Source organism: Geotrypetes seraphini, chromosome 4 (genome assembly GCF_902459505.1).
Source record: "Geotrypetes seraphini chromosome 4, aGeoSer1.1, whole genome shotgun sequence".
In the NCBI taxonomy this organism is placed as follows: domain Eukaryota; kingdom Metazoa; phylum Chordata; class Amphibia; order Gymnophiona; family Dermophiidae; genus Geotrypetes; species Geotrypetes seraphini.
Genome location: NC_047087.1, coordinates 166,388,610 through 166,408,931, shown reverse-complemented (window position 1 = coordinate 166,408,931; position 20,322 = coordinate 166,388,610). Strand labels below are relative to the sequence as shown.

Genomic DNA, 20,322 nt, shown 5'->3' with positions numbered 1-20,322 from the left:
TAAAATGCAGCATGTTCTTTAAATTTTGAGAGATTTGATTGGTTTTTATCTTTTCTCCATTTTCTTTCTAATGAACGAAAGTTCTGAGTTAAACCAAGGATTGTTTTTCTGACGTAATGTAAAAAATTTTGTTTGCGTTGGGGCCAGAGTGTTAATAAGAGATTGGGTAGCATTATGCCATATGTATAAGAGATCTTCTATGGTAGTTGATTTTAAGTCACCAAAGTCTATATCGAGATTTAATACGATAGATTCTGTTGAAAGCTTTCTAAGATCTTTAAATTGTCTACTTTGGGGAATTTTATTTAATTTTAATGTTTCTGCTGAGAACGATATTGATATTAAATGATGATCTGACCAAGGTAAAGGTTGTACGGAAAGGAAATGAAAATGAGATTTATTTGACAATGATATAGGAGTTAAGATCATGTCAATAGTATGACCTGCTTTGTGTGTTGGAGCTAAAAATGATGGGGATAGATCTATTAGTTTGAGATGAGAGAGAAATTCTTTAGTATAATTATTGTTTGTGTCTTCGAAGTGAATATTAAAGTCTCCTAGCACTAGTGGATTAGAGGTAGATGAACAAAAATCAAAAAGTAATGATTGTAAATAGAAAAGAGTATTGCTATTGACAGGTGGTGGAAGATAAAGTAAAAGAAAATCTAACCTAGGTTTCTTAGTCAAAGAAAATTGAAGAAATTCTATTGGGCTGTTAGGAGGGGAAGAATCTGATTTTATCACAAGTGAATTCTGAAAAATAACTGCTAATCCTCCACCTCGTTTTAGAAGACGATGATGAAAGATAAAAGAATATCCTGGGGGACATGCGTAGGAAAGATAAGCTTCCTCCCCTTCTGTGAGCCAGGTTTCTACCAGGCATATTATGTTATAGGAAGATTGTGTGATCATATCTTTTACCAGATGATACTTACTTTTAATTGAACGAATATTTATTAGCCCTATTTTTATTTGACAAGAAATTGGATGATTAATGGTTTTAACGTGTACTAAGTTTGAATTATGAAGAGGGTAATTAGAATTATTAGTTAACTTTACTGAATTGGTCTGTGGCCAATAGCCACTGGAATTTCATGAACTAAATTATCCATTTTAAGATGAAGAGATAAGGCTCCTGAGAGATAGTAGCCTGGTGAAATTAAGAGGAGGCTTAAGGATATATTAAATATAAATAATAAAAGTAGATAGAGTTTAACAAAGGATTTACCTGATGGAAGTAAGAACTTTGGTGTAAAATGGTTTGGTCGCGCACAAAGGAGCGCAATAAGGAGCAGGACCTGCTCCTTAAGTGCGCTCCTTTGGCGAGCGCCGAAGGCGCACGCCTTTGCGGCGTGTGCCGCAAGACAGCAGAATTTATATGCCATGTACCGGGTAGGAAGTGGGGCGGAGTCCAAAGCGTGCCGCCGCTATGCGGCAGCAAAGATCAGATGACAGACTGAAACAAAGGTAAAATCAAGTAAAACAATTGAACTTTTAAATAAAAATATAAGACCTTTAAAACATATATATAAAACTAAGTGCAACGTGCAGATATCCTATCGTTAATGAGAATAAAGTTTTCATACTTGATTTTTAATATTTGATTTTTAATACTTTTACTAACAATGCTGCTTATGCTTAAGAAACAAGGAGGAAACTATTAAGACTAAAAGAAGGAGTTCCATTCTACCGATGTGTTTAAACCCCTGGGTTTCACAGTGCCCAGTCGGAATATCCATCGGGACTCCCTCTGTTGGAGTTTACGTTTCCTATCTCCACCTCTTGGATGTATACTTTCTTTGTCGATACAGAAGAATCTTAAATCAGAAAAACTATGTGACTTGATAGTGCAATGCTCTACCAAAGGGGCATTCTGTTTATTACATTTAAGGCTGGATTTGTGTTCAGACATTCTGATCCTGAAGGAGCGAGTTGACATGCCCACATAAAGCATGTTGCACGGACACATAATCACATAAATTAACATAAACAGATAATCACATAAACAGATTTTTGAACAAACACACACCTATAGTTCCAGCTTTTTATATACTCCCGAAAATACATAAAGATCTGAGTAACCCTCCAGGGAGGCCGATTATGTCCTCTAGAGGTTCCTTACTGGAACCCCTATCTAAATTTGTCGATTAATTCCTTAAGTATGAAGTATTTAAAACAGATTCATACGTGCAAGACTCCAGAGATGTAATGTTGAAATTAACAGATACTCAAGTTGACAGTTTTCCCTACCTTTTAGTCACGTTTGATGTGACTTCTTTATACACGTCTATTCCCCAAGATGACGCCTTGTATACCATCCAAAAAGTGTTTGATTCCAGAGAAAGACCTCATATGATTCCTACATCATTTTTACTACAATTGGCGAGAATTGCAATGAAAGAAAATTTTTTCATCTATGACAACAAGTTTTATAAACAACTTAAGGGAGTAGCAATGGGGGCCGTGTTTGCTCCCTCCATAGCCAATCTCTATATGGCAGCTTTCGAAACAAATTGGATTAAACATTCCCCATTTGAATCCCTCATACATAGCTGGTTCCATTATATTGATGACATTCTGGTACTGTGGAAAGGCACGGAAGATGGGATGATCATTTTGACTTTGAAGTTCATACTAAGCCGACAGATCGTAATACCCTCCTGAATTTTCAAAGCTGCCATCCAGCAAGTCTTAGGAGAAATCTTCCATTCTCCCAGTTCTTACGCATAAAAAGAAACTGTTCAACAGACGCAACTTTCAAAAAGCATTCTAAAATTTTGAGTAAGAAACTGGAAGACAGAGGGTACCCGAAAGACATTGTGAAAAAGGCCTTTAAATGAGCTAAGTACTACCAACGTGACTGGTTACTACAAAAGAAAATTAAATCTAAAGAATAAATTTCTTCTGATAAATGTACTTGTGTGCTCCGCTACTCTACCCATGGTAATGAGACAGCAAAGATCCTTCGGGACAACTGGAAAATTATACAAACCCATCCAATTTTCCAAGACCTTGAACTGCAGATAGCGTTTTCACGTGGCAGTAATTTTAAGGATCTTTTTTCTCCAGCAGTAATCCCTAAGGTTTTTATAAATGTGGGCACTGTAGTATCTGTCATCTTACAATAACACAGAAAACTTTTACTAATCCACAAGATGGCAAAAAATACGACATTAGACATTTTTTATCCTGTGATTCTAACCACATAATTTATGTGATTATGTGTCCGTGCAACATGCTTTATGTGGGCATGTCAACTCGCTCCTTCAGGATCAGAATGTCTGAACACAAATCCAGCCTTAAATGTAATAAACAGAATGCCCCTTTGGAAGAGCATTGCACTATCAAGTCACATAGTTTTTCTGATTTATGATTCTTCTGTATCGACAAAGAAAGTATACATCCAAGAGGTGGAGATAGGAAACGTAAACTCCAACAGAGGAAGTCCCGATGGATATTCCGACTGGGCACTGTGAAACCCAGGGGTTTAAACACATCGGTAGAATGGAACTCCTTCTTTTAGTCTTAATAGTTTCCTCCTTGTTTCTTAAGCATAAGCAGCATTGTTAGTAAAAGTATTAAAAATCAAATATTAAAAATCAAGAATGAAAACTTTATTCTCATTAACGAATAGGCACACGCATGCGCTGTTAGCTCTAGTATCAGCTGTAGACAGCATTAAAAGCGCATGCGTGGCGTTGTGCAGTTGCAAACGCCATTTTTTCAACTTTAAAGAACAGGCTTCAACAGCTCTGTAAGTACCCGTGGGCTTTTAATTTGTCTTTTAAATAGATATGTTAGAATTCTGATAGCATGCTTTTATATTTCAGCGAAACAATTTGACCCCTGAAGAAGCCCCTAGTCGGGTGAAACGGGGCCCGTTGGGACATAATCAGCAGCAGAACAGAATACCGGCTGTGACAACCTAAGCTAAGTGCCGGTTTCTCTGTCTTTTCTTAATGCATTTTATTTTATTGCATTAAGTTTTACTTGCATATAACATTTTAAAAAAACTTTAAAAAATTTCCATGAACTCTCTAAAGCTCGATGAAAGATACCTTCTGTCCTGCTTAGTTGGCTTACAGATAATGACATAGCTAACGCAGGTGTCTGAGAGCATAAGAGGTTCATTTATCTCTATTTCGATGACAATTTCCTAAGTCCTGTTCTGTGTTTACCAGCAAGTTTAACCTTCATGTAGTTTAGTGGCAGATTATCAAAACAGTTTACAATGGTCTTTTACAAGCTTTCTAGCAGTCTTCAACTCTGCCATTCAAATGTATTACAAGGTCATTAACATTTTAAAAAACACTTTGAGCGAATCTCTATTATCGCCTTGGAGGTTAGCGCCCAAGAAAAGGATCTGGATGTCATCATAAACAATATGATGAAATCTTCCCCCCAATGTGCGGCGGTGGCCATATAAGCTAACAGGATGCTATGAATTATTAAAAATGGGATGGTTAACAAGACTAAGGGGTCCTTTTATCAAGCTGCAGTAGGGGTTTAACGCGTGTAATACCACGCGTTAAACTGCCTGCCGTGCTAGCCGCTAATGCCTGCATTGAGCAGGCGTTAGTTTTTTAGCCGGCTGTGGGGGTTAGCGCGTGATAAAATGTCCGACGTGCTAACCCCTCTATGCGGCTTGATAAAAGGACCCCTAAGAATTTTATAATGCCCCTGTATCGCTCAATGATGCGACCTCATATGGAGTATTGCGTTCAATTCTGGTCTCCCGATCTCAAGAAAGATATAATGGTGCTAGAAAAGGTTCAAAGAAGAGCGACCAAGATGATAAAGGGGATGGAACTCCTCTCGTATGAGGAAAGACTAAAAAGGTTAGGACTCTTCAGCTTGGAAAAGAGAATGCTAAGGGGAGATATGATTGAAGTCTACAAAATCCTGAGTGGAGAAAAATGGGTTCAAGTGGATTGATTTTTCAGTCCATCAAAAATTGTAAAGACTAGAAGACGCTTGAAGAAGTTACAGAAAGGTTTGGACATTTTCCTGGAGGAAAAGTCCATAGTCTGTTATTGAGAAAGACATGGGAGAAGCCACTGCTTGCCCTGGATCGCTAGCGTGGAATATTGCTACTCCATGGGTTTTGGCCAGGTACTAGTGACCGGGATTGGCCACCATGAGAATGGGCTACTGGGCTTGATGGACCATTGATCTGACCCAGTAAGGCTATTTGTATGTTCTTATGATTCCCTAATTTCGCTGTCCTACATTTGCGAACAAAATTTTCTGACAAGTCTAAGCTGTCATAGCATTAGTTTCTGGTCAGTGCCTGAGCATTGATTGGCTCAGGCATTGACAGGAAAGTAAGGCTTAACAACTCAGACCTGCCAGAAAATTTTGCTGCTGTCAAGCAATCCTCCTCCCAGCAGCAGGAGGGATGCCCATTCCCTCCCGCCGCCAAGCAACACTCCTGGCAGCAGGAGGGATGCCGCCTTCCTCATGCTGCCAAGCAACAGCCCCCCGACACCCGTCCTGCAGCGGGAGGAATGCCCACTCTCTCCTACCACCAAGCAACAGCCCCCTGACACCCCCCTTACCTTGTTTACGAAGGCCAGCCAGAGGGATGCCTACTCCCTCCAGCCAGCAGGCCCGCCTCTTCAACCTGGCGGGCCTTCCCCTCCCCAGTGCATCCTGGGATGTGCCAGGTAGAGGACTAAGTTTCTGATTAACCCAGGTTGCTTAAGGCCCCTCCTTTGGGCCTTTCAGAGTCTTACACTCCTCCCCAGATGCACTGGAAAGGAGCCTAAAGCTCTGATTGGTCTAGACGCCTAAGGCCCCTCACATAGGAAGGGCTTTAAGCAACCTCGGTCAATCAGAGCCTTAGGCCTCTCCCCGGAACATCCCAGGATGCTTCGGAGAGGGAAAGGCCCACCATTTTGAAGAGGCAGGCCTGCTAGCCGGAGGGAGTAGGCATCCCTCCAGCTGGCCTTCATAAACCAGGTAAGAGAGGGGCAGGGGGGTGTTGGGGCTGTTGCTTGGTGGTGGGATTGTGTGAGCATCCCTCCCGTTACTGGAGGGAGTGTTGGGGGGGTGGGCTGTTGCTTGTCGGCAGCGGGAAGGAGTGGGCATCCACCCTGCCGATCTTTGATTTGTTTTTTTTTTGTTTTTTTTTAATTTGTGGGTTTATTCTGCGCATATGCTAATCGCTATCACCAGTGATCGGCATATGCATATTTAACGACTCTCTGCGAATCGCATTTGCATGTGCATTTTAAAGAATGGCTCACCTTTTTTAAGTCATTACAGTAGTAGCCTTAATAGCGGCCCCATCAGATTTTACCGCCAACATTTGAGAATCTACCCCTCAGTGTCTTCTTGGGCAAATTAGGAATTCTCCTCAGTTTTCTTTTTGTTTGAATTAACTAGTGCTCAAGATTACTCTCCCAGCTCATTCCACACTACTTTATCCTGAATTAAAATAAAATTATTTTTCTACTTTTGTTTTCTGGCTTCTGCTTTCCTCTGACTTAAATCTCTTGCCAGGATTTTTCTCTCATCCTTTTTCTTTTGGCTTTCTTCAATTTATTTTTCTATATCTATGTCCAGATTTAACTCATTCTTACTATCTAGTCTTCAAGGTCCCTCTTTTTTATAATCTACCGACAACTTTCCATCTATTTCCCTCACCCTGGCTCTCCTATTTTACTTCCCCTTATTCACAGTCTTTCACTAATTCTGCCTAATTCTCTTCCCCTTCCTGCCCTTTCTTTCCCCTCCATCATTATCTCCCTCCTTTCTGTTTCTCTCCCGTCTTCCATCCAACATCTGCACCCTTCTATATATAGTGTCTACCTCCCAGTGGCGTACCTAGGGTATATGGCACCTGGGGCCTATCATTTTTTGACACCCCCCCATGTAAAAAAATATTTTTTGTAATAACCATGAAACGGAATAAATGGTCATAATAGAAACAGGCAGTGAAAATTTTCTTTTGTTGAACCTCATATATGTAACCATTATTCCAAACATAACATAAATTTTGTCTGAATTGTCATGACATCAGAAGTACATATGGAGTAGTTGCAGGTGATGCTTGGGACAGTTCTGATTGTGTTAGTTCAGTTTTATGTGTTTTTTGAATAGAAGGGTTTTTATTTCTTTTTTGAAGGTTTTGTAGTCTGTGGTCAATGTCAATAGGTTGCAGAGTTGGGGGTCGAGTGTTAGGAGGTTGTCGAACAATTTTTTTTCTTTTGACGATTTTGGTTGGAGGGTGTGTGAATGGTGCGTGAGTTCTCCTATGTCTGGTTGAGGTGGATTTAATTATTTAGCTGAAGAAATTAGTTACCCCCCCATTCCACACACATTAATTCTCTTCCATTTTTGTTCCCATTCTAAAAAACACTGATAAGTTCCCAGAAAAAAAAATACATTAAAATAAGAATTGAAAACAAAGTCCCCTACAGATGAGAACATAACATAAGAATAGCCTAACTGGGTCAGACCAATGGTCCATCATGCCCAGTAGCCCATTCTCATGGTAACCAATCCAGGTCACTAGTACCTGGTCAAAACCCAAAGAGTAGCAACATTCCATGCTACCGATCCAGGGCAAGCAGACACTTCCCCCATGTCTTAATAACAGACTATGGACTTTTCCTCCAGGAATTTGTCCAAACCTTTCTTAAAATCAGCAACGCTATCTGCTTTTACCATAACTTCTGGCCACTTCATTTTTAAGCTTAGATCTTTTCTTCCAAACAGAGACCTTGCTAGATGTCAAATACAGAAAGAACAAGGTAATTTCACAAGGACTTAGCTGTGCAGGAAATGTGAATCTCCTCATATACCCACCATATAGTGCAAAAATGTGCAAAGGTCTGTTTTTTTCTTTCGATCACTACATAGCCTAATGCCACACAAGCAGCGCTGTTACAAACATATTCTGAAGGTTAATGCTAAGGTTAACAAAGTTTCCTTTCTTGGACCACAAGGAGATACTGACAAACCACTGGAAGAGATCCCAAAACAACTACCCAGGAATAACACCCAAAGACCCACTCAGTGTGTGAACCAGTTCAGTGGAGTGGACTAACTGGGGGGTGGAAATGGGCCCTGAGTTTGCTCAGCAGAATTTCCCAGACCACCTCTTCCTCTCAACACATTGACACGCTGCCACCACCACCACCATTAGGAACACCTCACCGGGTAGGCCAGCAATGCTATAAACTTTATAAAACACATTATTATATTTTCTTATAAAGCACATATTTTAACTGAACTCTCTGACATCCTCAGCCTTGCCATTCACAAAATTAGAAGGAAGAAAAGTTCCCGTTTCCTGCTGTCTCATATCCCGGCCTATACAATATTTTTCTTCTGCAGACCTTTAAAAAGTCTGACCAAATCCTCGTTTCACTTGCATTATAAAGTACTGGGGATGCCATCTTTCCCCAATCCCAGGTCCTAAAGTCTAAGACAGTAGCGCAAACTAGTGCTGCCCGATTCAAGAAAAAAAAAAAAAAAAATTTTGATTCGATTCAGCCTATTGAATTGGTTTTTCAATTCAACTTTCCTGCCCAATTGGGTGTTTTTTGTTTGTTTTTTTTTCAAACATCCTGGTGGGTTTATTTTATAGCTTTTTCACCCCCCCTTTGGCTTCTCCTAACCACACTGGCGCTGTGGTGTAAATAAAATAAAGAAGCAAAAAGGACTTTTCCTCTCTCTGTTAAATCCTAGCTCACGTTTGCGGTCTAACACCAACTCTAGCAGGATACACATTTCAAATCTGACATATTGTAATCACAAAACAGAAAATAAAATTAGTTTTTCTACCTTTTGTTGTCTGGTAATTTTTCAAATCTTGTTGGTCCAAGGCTCTGGTTGTCTTCTGATAACTTGCTTGCCAGGGTCTCCTTCTTCCTTCTTTCTGCATGCTAACAATCCATTTGCCATCTCTGTCCTCCCCGTTTCCCTTCCCTCCCCAGGAGGTCTGGCATCTTTCCTTTTTTCGTCTCCCTCCACAGATCCATCTTTTCTTAACTACCCTTTCATCCAGCATCTCTCTCTCCTTCCCCATCAACCCAGGGTCCACCATCTCTCCCTTTCTTTTCCCAACTACCCTCCTATCCAGTATCTCTATCCCCCCTCCACACCATCCCTTGTGTCAAACTTCTCTCCCTTTCTGTTCCTTCCCTCCCTAAAAACCATGGTCCATCATCTCTCACCCTCTTCTCTATTTTCAGACCCATTATTTCTTCCCACCCAAAGTCCGGCATATGCGCGTCTCTTTGAACCCCCCATTCCCTCCATGTACTTCTACACCAGGGCCCCCTCCATGAAGGCCTGTCCCCCCCTTAAAGGCCTGCATCCCACCCCTGAAGGCCTGTCCTCCCCCGAAGGCCTGCACCCCCCGAAGGCCTGTCCCCCCCTTGAAGGCCTGTCCTCCCCCCCCCCCTTGAAGGCCTGCCTGCCTGGCCCCTTTGAAGGCCTGTCCCCCCCTTGAAGGCAAGCCTGCCTGATCCCCTTGAAGGCCTGTCCCCCCCTTGAAGGCCTGTCTGTCTGTCCCCCTTGAAGTCCTGCCCCCCCCACTGAAGGCCTGTCCCTCCCTTAAAAGCCTGCCTGCCTGTCCCCCCCTTGAAGGCCTGCACCCCCCCTTGAAGGCCTGCCTCCCCCTTGAAGGCCTGCACCCCCCCTTGAAGGCCAGCCTGCCTGTCCCCCCCTTGAAGGCCTGTCCCTCCCTTGAAAGCCTGCCTGCCTGTCCCCCCTTGAAGGCCTATCCCCCCCTTGAAGGCCTGTCCCCCCTTAAAGGCCTGCACCCCCTCCCCGAAGGCCTGCACCCCCCCGAAGGCCTGCACCCCCCCTTGAAGGCCTGTCCCTCTCTTGAAAGCCTGCCTGCCTGTCCCCCTGGCCTGCTTGTCTGTCACCCCCCCTTTGAAGGCCTGCCTGCCTGACCGCCCCACCCCGAAGGACCGCTCGCCCCCCTGGCCTCCCCGCACCACCTACGGTAGAGAAGCAGCCCGCAGCAGGATCACGATGCCAGCGATCCCTGCGCTGCTTCAGAGCTTCTTCCTCCGCTGCGGTCCCGCCCCCTCCTCTGACGTCAGAGGAGGGACGGGACCGTGGCGGAGGAAGCAGTGCCGAAGCAGCCCATGGATCGCTAGCATCGCGATCCCACTGCAGGCTGCTTCTCCACCGCAAACGGTGCGGGGGGAAAATCCGGACGTCGGGTGGGGGGGGGGAACTGGACGCCAAAGCCGGGAGCACCCTTTCAGGGCTTGCACCGAGGGCGGACCGCCCCTGCCCCCCCCCCTTGGTACACCACTGCTACCTCCGCTCTTCCCTTTCCATCCAGCATTTCAACACTCTCTCCCCTTCCATCAGTATCTCCCTCATCTGTCTCTTCCCCTTCCATACAATATGCCCCTTCTCTCCTCTCTCACTTTCCCTTCATTCATCTCCCTCCTCCTTCTATACAGTGTCTACCTCCTCTCTCCCCTTCCATCCATCATTTCAACACTCTCTCCCCTTCCATCAGTATCTCCCTCATCTATCTCTTCCCCCTTCCATACAGTATGTTCCTTCTCTCCCCTCTCACTTTCCCTTCATTCATCTCCCTCCTGTCTCTCCCCCTCTTCCATCCAGGTTTTTGTCTTCTTCTATACAGCTTATTCCCTCTCCCCCTTCCCTTTCCATCCAACATTTCCCCTGTCTCCCCTTCCATCAATATTTCCCTCCTCTTTGTATCTCTCTCCTTCCATATGTCTGTCCCCTTTCTTACCCCAACTTCCATCCAACATTTCCCATTCATCTCCCTCTTCTCTGTACCCCACCCTCCCACCCTCTGCCTTCTATCTCCCCGTTCTATCTAGAATCTGTCTTCCAACTTCTATACAAAATCTGTCCCTCTCTCTTTCCCACCCCAAACTATTTACACCAGCCTCTGACCCCTCTCTCTTCCCACCTCACTTCCACCAGGGTCTATCCCCCCTCCCCCACCTCTCTACCACCAGCATCTGCCCCCCTCTCTGACCTACCCCAAACATTCACCAGTGTCTGTCTCACAAGAAAGCAGCAGCGACAGCAGCAGATGGGAGAGTGGTGAGGGACTATTTATTTATTTATTCAATTTTCTATACCGTTCTCCCAGGAGAGCTCAGAACGGTTTACATGAGTTTATTCAGGTACTCAAGGTGTTGGTCCCAATCCCACGGGCTGCTTGGTGGGGCTGAATGGATGGCAGCCTCCTGCTAAAAGGTGTGTGGCTGCACATCTTATAGGGAACATTGGTCCCAGGCATTTGCCCTTGCCTTAAGGGAAGGGAGAGGAGAATGAAATGAAATGCATCAGATCAGCTTCCATCTGCCCTGGGTACCTAATAAATGGACTTTTAATTAATCTACAGACTTTTAATTAATCTACAGAGATCACAGATCGGAGAAGGTTATCATGCCGCTGTACTGGGCCATGGTACGCCCCCACCTGGAGTACTGCGTCCAGCACTGGTGGCCGTACATGAAGAAGAACATTGTACTATTCGAAAGGGTCCACAGAAGAGCGACTAAAATGGTTAAGGGGCTGGAGGAGTTGCCATACAGTAAGGAATTAGAGAAACTGGGCCTCTTCTCCCTTGAAAAGAGGAGACTGAGAGGAGACATGATCGAAACATTCAAGATAATGAAGGGAATAGACTTAATAGATAAAGACAGATTGTTCACCCTCTCCAAGGTAGAGAGAACGAGAGGGCACTCTCTAAAGTTAAAAGGGGATAAATTCCATAGAAACGTAAGGAAGTTCTTCACCCAGAGAGTGGTAGAAAACTGGAACGCTCTTGCGGAGGCTGTAATAGAGGAAAACACCCTCCAGGGATTCAAGACAAAGTTAGACAAGTTCCTGCTGAACCAGAACATAAGCAGGTAAGACTAGACTCAATAAGGGCACTGGTCTTTGACCTAAAGGCCGCCGTGGGAGCGGACTGCTGGGCACGATGGACCACTGGTCTGACCCAGCAGTGGCAATTCTTATGTTCTTATTGGGATATATGTATTTTTATTGCCTGTGAACAGCCTAATTTAAGTTCTGCTTTAAATTCATGTAAACCGTTCTGAGCTCGGAGAACGGTATAGAACAGTATAGAAAATTGAATAAATAAATACCCAGCTACTGGGTAGGACATACACAAATTTTTAATAATCTTGTGAAGGAAGTAGTAAGTCTTAAATGCAAGTCTGAAAATTATTTACTTCAGGTTACTTCATGAAATGATTCTATCTTTAACTTGATGATCTGTTTATCCTTTTCCAGCTTTAAAAAGAACTAATAGATTACAGTACATTAATGTAACATAGCCTGTCATAAACACTGTACATGGTGCATCTCCTGCTGATGGCCTGTACCGAGGGTTCTCGTATTCTGGTTTGCTTAGCCTATGTCAGCTGTTCTTGTTTACCTTGCGATACTTGCTTGTGTGTTCTTGTATTGTTGCCTCCTGGTTGTTTGTGTTACCTCACTGCTAATAAACATATATTTAAAAAAAAAAAGAATAAAAAAATATAAAACTCTATATCGTAAAATTGTTTTGTAACTGTCATATAACCCGTTAACTGTATTTTATGTATGTTTAACTTGTAACCCGTTCTGAGCTCCCTTGGGGGAACACGGGATAGGAAACAAATAAAATAAAATAAATAAAGGTGTTAAAACAAGTGACATTTCGCCTGGAACATAAAATTAGCAAATCTCCGCTGGGTTCAAGTTCCTAGTCTGAAATGTTTTTTACTGGAGAGCAGTGCAAGGAGTTTACAAAGTGGGAGGAGGCATATTTCAAAGGGTTTTAAATTGCCAGACATGGGACATTAACTCTAGAAACAGAGAGCAGAGGGGAAAGAAAGAGAGTGCCACTGAAAAAGTGAGGCAGAGATAGCAGCAGAGTGAGAATGGCAGAGTCAGTACCCCGCACATTCTTAATAACTGGTTGCAATCGTGGCATTGGACTGGAGCTGGTCAAACAGCTTCTTGCAAAGCCCAATCCCCCAGAAAAAGTCTTTGCTACTTGTCGGAGCCCAGGCACCTCTCAGAGCCAGGTAAGAAATTAATTTTATTAGTTGTGTACATTCTCATTTGGCACATTTGCATCTCTTCCTGTGATTTTGCACCTCCAATCAGGTAGCTCTAGCTGCATGTCTACGACAGGGAAAGAAACAGGTTTCATGTAAACACTGCCACAGGCAAGACTAGATCTAGAGCAGACTAACTGGTCCTGCCAGTGATTTCACTTCTGGCACAGTTCAGTTTAGTGATAGTTGATCCTGCACGGCAATCTCTTTTTCTTCTTTTTTGTTCAGCATCTACTGTCAGCACCACCATTACCACAACCTCTTCACTCCTTCTTCCCCTTTCCAAATAACATGGAAGGGATCAAGGAGAGGAAATATCAGTGATGCAGTGCCTCATCATACCTGCCACAGAGCACACATCCGAAAAGCTGGCCCTGACCAGTGGGCAGAAACTGAGGAATCCCACTGCATAGTTTCACTGATTAAATTAACTATACTGTATATATAGTTTTCTGTAGCAGTAGTGTAGCTAGGATAGAATAGGCTCATTGACATCTTAAGATAGTAGTTGTGTGTGCATAGGCACCCCATATAAGAAGCTTTGGAGGCTTCCACAATAGTGCTCTTACCTACAGCTGCCTTCCTAGTATTGCTCTGTTTTGTCTCTCCCTTCCCATTCTATGGTGCCACAACTCTCCTTCCTGCCAACCAGTATTGTCCCTCTCTCTCTCCCTTTTATCCTATTCACTGCTATACAGCACCCTTTGCCTCCCTCCTTATTTCTACTTCTGCCAGACCCACACTACTAAACAGGGAAGATGTGCAGGACTTTGACTCTCTGTCCACCACTGCTGCTGCTTCTCCCATGTGTCTTCCCTGTTTGTTTAGTAGCACAGTCCCTGTGGAGAAGGCAACTGCAATGACAGCAACAAGGTGCTGCTTAAGAAAAAGATAGAGAAGCAATACTGGGTGACAGGAAGAGGGAGGGGCAATATTGGGTGGAGGGGGAGAAAGAAAGGCAATGCTGAATAAGCTGCAGAGAGACATAGTCAGTACTGGATGGGCTGCAGAGAGACGGGGATATGCAGCTTTGGAGGGGGAAGAAAGATAGAGGCAATGCTGGATGGGGAGAAGAGCGAGGGAGGCAGGGGCAATCTTTGAAAACTCACCTTTTTAAAGACGCTTTTAATTCTTAGTATTATTTAATCTTTTCTTAGCATTTTAATTTTTAATCTAACCCTTCCCTTATGTTTTTTTCCCTATTTGTTTTCTTAACTAAGACAGATGTAATCTTTTCCCCCTCTCTCCCTCCACCTCAAGTTTGTCCTGTCTCAAACTTACGTTATTGAGTTTTAATTTTGTATCTCGATATTTTATATTTTATTTTGTACATCGCTTTGTAAACAGATTTAGCGATAAATCAAATGTTAATAAACCTTGAACCTTGAACCTGGATGGCAGGGATGAGATAGAGAAGAGATATTGAATGGCGGAGGGGAGAATGAGAATGCTAAATGGCAACTCAACAATAAGTTATAGGCCAACCTGAAACTTGGTGGAATTTGGAAACCTGCCAAATACATTAGCCCGGATTCACCAACCTGCCAGATCGGGCCCGATCCAGGCAGGTCCAATGAATTCTGCACAACTAAATATGCAGATAGGGGCGATCGGAAGAATGCTTCCATCTGCAGGCACGGATTGCTGTTGTGCGATCTCCGTGCATGCGCAGACCATCTGTAGGTGGTCTGCGCATGCGCTAGACCTCCGGGCCCAGCATAGATTTCTTTTTCTTTTTTTAACGTTAGGAGCCCATGGTTTTTACCCGCTTAAACCCCGCAGGTTAAAACCACGGGCTTGCCCTGCGGGGGAAGGGTGGGAGTCAAGGCAGGCAGTTTTTCGGGGCAGGCAGACGAATCGGGGCAGCGGGAGAGTCGAGGCTGCAGGAGGCTTTCGGGGCCAGTTTATTTTTTACCTTTTTTGCTGCTTTTTTCATCGGGGCAGAGCAGGCAGAAAGGAGAACAGCATTGGGGCGGCAAGCAGGAGAGATTTGGGGCAGCAGAGCAGGACGTACAGAGAGCAGGGCTGGAGAGTCAGAAAGACGTTTTCGACTGGTCCCCCAGCATTCGCTACTTGGGATGATCGGCACATAAAATGTTGTGAATCGCGTCCTTGCCTACTTTGTATGCGTTTCTTCTCATTTGAATGCACGGATTCGAATCGGATCGCAGGAGTGGTTAGTGAATGGGGCCCAAGGGAAATCTGGTCACAAAGGGGTCACAAACTGATCGGTACACGATCGGTTTGCTTTGTGAATCTAGCCCATTGACAGGTAAATCATTGTATGCTTGTCAGTAATCACAGGATATCTGCTACAGAGGTGCTTGAACATTATTGTTCATATGGTGAATTGGAAGATGCTGGATTGGGGGCTAAAGCTGACTGGGTGCAAGTGTTATAAAAAAACATGCTTATATTTCCAGAATATGGCAAATATTGTTCTTTTTTATATGTTGGGTTTTGGCGCATTATTTTGAAATTTATTTTTTTTTTGCACATAAATCCTGGAATATATTCAGTGTGTGTGCTACCATTGTTAATGGAGGTACAGTATTTGGTGGAGAGGGGGGAGGGGAAGACAGGAAAGATAACTGGTGCGGTTGCACAGTAGTATACTGTAGGACTGTCCTTTTTTATTGCTGACATGGATGTTGCCCCCCCCCCATGGAATCTCACCTATTCTACCAGTATCTGTAGTAGCCTAAAGATTAGTGCGATGGGCTGAGAACAGGGTTTGATTCCCACTGCAGCTCTTTATGACCATGGGCAAATCATTGAACCCTCCATTATCCTAGGAACAAAAAACAAAAAGAGTTTAGATTGAGCCCCACTAGGGTTTTATGTAACAGTAAACTAATTTGGTTGTGTTACAGAAGACTGTATATCAAGAATCTAACATTGCATACGTCCATGCCTTTTGCCTTATTGCTCACATTGATGCCACTGGGAAAAAATGTTACTTTTTAAGGCTTTGCTTCTTCAGCAGACTCCCTTTCTGCAGACACAGATGACCCTTTGTTTTTTAACTTTTAGTATAGTTCATGTGATGCCAGAGAAGGGCGCACATCCATCCCACGATGTCTGTTGACTGAGAATGCTTAAGCAGATCAGCATTGTGAGTTTTAAAAACACACTTTAGTGCTGATCTACTTAAATGCCTGGATTGAAGACATCAGAGGATAACTTTGCCTTGTTGGCTGTACATTCCCATTGACTTCCAATGGCAGCACAGATTTCTTTTAAACAACTGAGCTGGTTTATAAGACATTTTATATGGGTGTTCTTATCTTTCAGACAAGCTACAGAAGTACATGCCTCACTCAGGACTAGATTCTCAAAACTTTGTGGTTAAAAAATGATTGTATTTTATCTTACTTTTTTCTTGGTTTATTTATCTTTACACATCCAGGGAGGGTGGGGGGTTGGGTGGTTGGGAGGAAATATTGATAATGATATTTTAGGTAACTTGGTTTCATTTTATATTATTTACTTGGTTCTTATGTTATTACTATATGCAAATTAATGTAATTATTGAATGATAGTTCTGTTATCTATATAGATATTAGTGTTATGAATGAATGCAATAATGTACTGTTCTTTTATTTATATAACACTGTTCTTGTTTAAAAATCAATAAAGAATTTAAAAAAAAAATGATGGGCCACTGTTACAGCCATTATTGTAGTGATTTCAAAAAGGCGAGTCATTCTCACAAAACCGAGCATGCAAATGAGGTTGGCAGAGAGTTGCAAAGGTTCACTAAATTTATATGAAATGAGTCGCTGGTGATAGTGATAAAAGAGGTGTAAATGTGCGCACTTGTCGGAAAAAGCAACACCAGGTGTGTCAATCATAGATGTGCCAGAGTTATTGGATGAAGGGAGGGAAGATGTAATGTCTGCTTTCAACAAGCATGCATAAGACATGCCTCCCCCCACCCCCCACAAACTGGTATAATTCATATAAATCTTACAATTTACTTTTAATGTCAAATTTGATCTTGAATCACAGCCAGAAACACGTGGAGGGGCATAATAATAATAATTAAAAAATGTCTAAGTCCCCTTTTGGCCTAAGGCCTTAAACGTTGAAAGTAGAAGCAGGGAAAATGTCCATTATAAAAAAAAATAAAACGTCCAAAAGGAGGTTTTAAAAAAAATAATGACCTGCCTCTACGTGGCCCTGCCGATCCGATCGGGGCAAGAGGGAGCCCAAGCCCTCTTGCCCAGTGGCACCCCCACCCCTCGACTACAATCAGGCAGGAGGGAGCCCAAGCTGCCCCGATGTTGTCAGAGGGGGAGTGTCACCGGGCAGGAGGGCTTGGGCTCTCTCCTGCCCGGATCGAGTTGCGGGGAGGGCTCATCGCTGCAGAAGAGATGGCTCATCTCTCCTGCTGCGATGGTGATTGTCCATCCCCCTCCGAGCCGCGGCACTTTGGGGTGAGGATCGCCGGCAGGGGAGATGCCCTGCCGCGATGCTCACCCCGAAGTACCGCGGTTCGGAGGGGGGTGGGCGATCACCATCACAGCAGGAGACATGAGCCATCTGTCCTGCAGCAATAGTTGCAGTAGGCTGTAGGCAGGTTGCTGGGGCCGCTGAGCTGCAGCGATCAGCTCAGCGGGCCCTTTTTCAGCACTTATACATGTTTTGACTTGGTCTAAGTCAAAACGTATAAGTGCCGACTAAACCTGTCTAAACTTTTGGTTATACCTGCTGTTCGCCTATGTCTGTCGGCCCACCTCCCGCCCTTTCCCCTCCTCTAAAAACGCCTCTTTTCGCTCTATGCGTTTAGAGGCAGGGGAAAGGCCTAAGCTGGTTTTAGATACATCTATAACCATCTTTGATTATGGATACTTGGACGATCAGGCTTTTTGATTGTCCAAGTACCCATTTAGGCCACTTTTTAGACTTTTTTTTTTATTATGAGCCCCATAAGACATGGCTATAATACACGCGCTCAAGAAGCATACTTTTGTCCACACCCACATCCCCACATCCCCAAGAAAAAGAAGAAAAAGGATGTAAATCAGGTAATTTTATTTTATGAGCCATAGTCAAAACACATGTCAGAGATGTACTTTTTACAGTATTGGCATCTTTGGACAAGTCGCTGATTTTTGATCGCCAAAAGCCAATGCTGCGCAATGATGAAGAACTGACCACAGTGCTCATTTAAATATTGATGAGTCCATTGCATGGCAGAATCAGAGACTGCTAGGAAGCTCGGAAAAGACCACAGTAAGCCATTAAAAAAAAAAAACAAAACCTTTCTTTAGTTTTTAATGCCAACAAAAAATGAAATTTGTTGCAAAATTTAAAGCTCAAGTTCTACATTTATGCGGATGACATTACTATGGTCATCCCATTAACTTGTCTGTCACCTGAGTTCATAAATTCTTTAGCGACCATTTTAAGTCAGATTGAACTCTCGATGACTGCTTTTAAACTGAAATTAAACACGGAAAAAACTAAATTTTTTTTAGCAACTCCCAACGATAAGATCAAAGAAACAATAATACATGTGAACGGTTAGGACTATAATATAGAACAATCCATAAAAATATTGGGTGTGACCATGGATAAACATCTTACATTGGAACAACATACTGAATTATTGTTTAAGAAATGCATCTCGGTGCTCTGGAAGCTTCGCACCATTAAGAAGTATTTTGATGAAACTTCTTTTCACTTATTGGTACAGTCCTCTATCTTAAGTATTCTTGATTCCTGTAATATTATATACTTAGTTGCTTACAAGAAAATTCTTAAAAAATTGAGAGTAATTCAGAATACTGCTGTTCGCCTCATTTTTGGTTTAAAAAAATGGGAGCATATTACTCCTTTTTATTTGAAACTCCATTGGTTACCAATAGAGTCTAGAATTTTGTTTAAATGTTCTTGTATTTGTTATAAATCAGTTTCAGGTTTATCACCAGGTTATCTTGTGCCCCATTTTTCCTTGAGTCACGTTAATAAGACTACTCGCAGAGTATACTTGTTTACATAACCTTCCATTAAAATATGTCATTATAGGAAGTTCCTTGAAAGAACCCTCACATTTCAGGCCGCCAAACTGAATTTATAGCTTGGAAAAACTATGTTAGAGGCCTCCTCCTATTTTGATTTTAGAAAATTGTTAAAAACACAACTTTTCGATAGGTTGGTATCTTAATGCTTTCTGCTTTATTTCTTAATAAGCTTCTTAAAATTTTAACCCAATGTATTTTATTCTTTTTGCATCTGCTTGACTCGTTAGGTTGTATTTTAAATGCATACTTCTATTTGCAGATGATGCGTTATTCATGATTAAAGAGCCCAAGGCTGAAAAAATAGAAAATGAGGTGCAATCCTTAAAAGCTTACAGAGTGGTAGCAGTAAAGGACAGTGCACTGCTATCTCAGAAGATAGAAAGCATTGAAAATTTCAACCGTCAATTAAGGCGTCCTTTTATCAAGCTGCGGTAGGGGTTTAACATGCGTTAAACAGCCCGCCGTGCTAGCCGCTAATGCCTGCATTGAGCAGGTGTTAGTTGTTTAGCCGGCCGCGGGGGGTTAGCGTGTGATGAAATGTCCGACACGCTAACCCCGCTAGCGCGACTTGATAAAAGGACCCCTAAATGTCAGAATCTTGAACTTTCCTAATTCCTCTGGGATCTCCTCTTATGATATGTTCAAAAAGTACTTAATGGAAGTTTTGAGCTATTCTTCAGAACTTATTCCCCCATTAAACAAAATTTATTATCTTCCATTGCCCACAAAAAGATCCCAGGAGATAATGGAAGGGGAAATTATTCAATCTTTACAGATTGATTTGAAAAACATATCCTCCATTCTTGAAAAATCTATCTCTGAAGTGGCAGTTAGAACAACACTACTGATATCCTTTGTTTTTCAGCAAGATTTGGACTTATTTATGAAGTTATACTTCAAGATTTCTAAAAATGTATTTTATGGTAAAAGAGTTTGGGTATATTCAGATGTCTCTAAGATAACGCAGGAGAGAAGGAAACAGTTTCTGTCCTTGAAACAATATCTCTGGGAGCTTCTATTTTATTAGCTTACCCTTGTAAGTGTATTGTAAAGTATGATAATGTTATATCGAGGTATCTCTTGTGGGTGCAGCCTTTTAGGGATGGAAAAGCGAACAAGAAGGTACTGCGTGTATTAGTTGTGCCTGGGAATTTGAATTGGTGAGACAGATAGGTTGGGGATGAAACTGTCATGGTTTTGAAGCAAAGGGAAGCAAATGT

General features: G+C 42.7%; 1 protein-coding gene across 1 annotated transcript in view; it reads left to right on the top strand.

Moving 5' to 3' along the window:
- The first annotated feature begins 12,832 nt into the window (after window positions 1–12,832).
- The window catches only part of LOC117360033 (C-factor-like), a 65,821-nt gene continuing 58,331 nt past the window's right edge, over window positions 12,833–20,322 (top strand). The window contains exon 1 of the mRNA XM_033943603.1: window positions 12,833–13,040. Within this exon, the coding sequence (XP_033799494.1) occupies window positions 12,894–13,040 (147 nt within the window). The 5' untranslated portion in view covers window positions 12,833–12,893. The remainder of the gene's footprint in view (window positions 13,041–20,322) is intronic.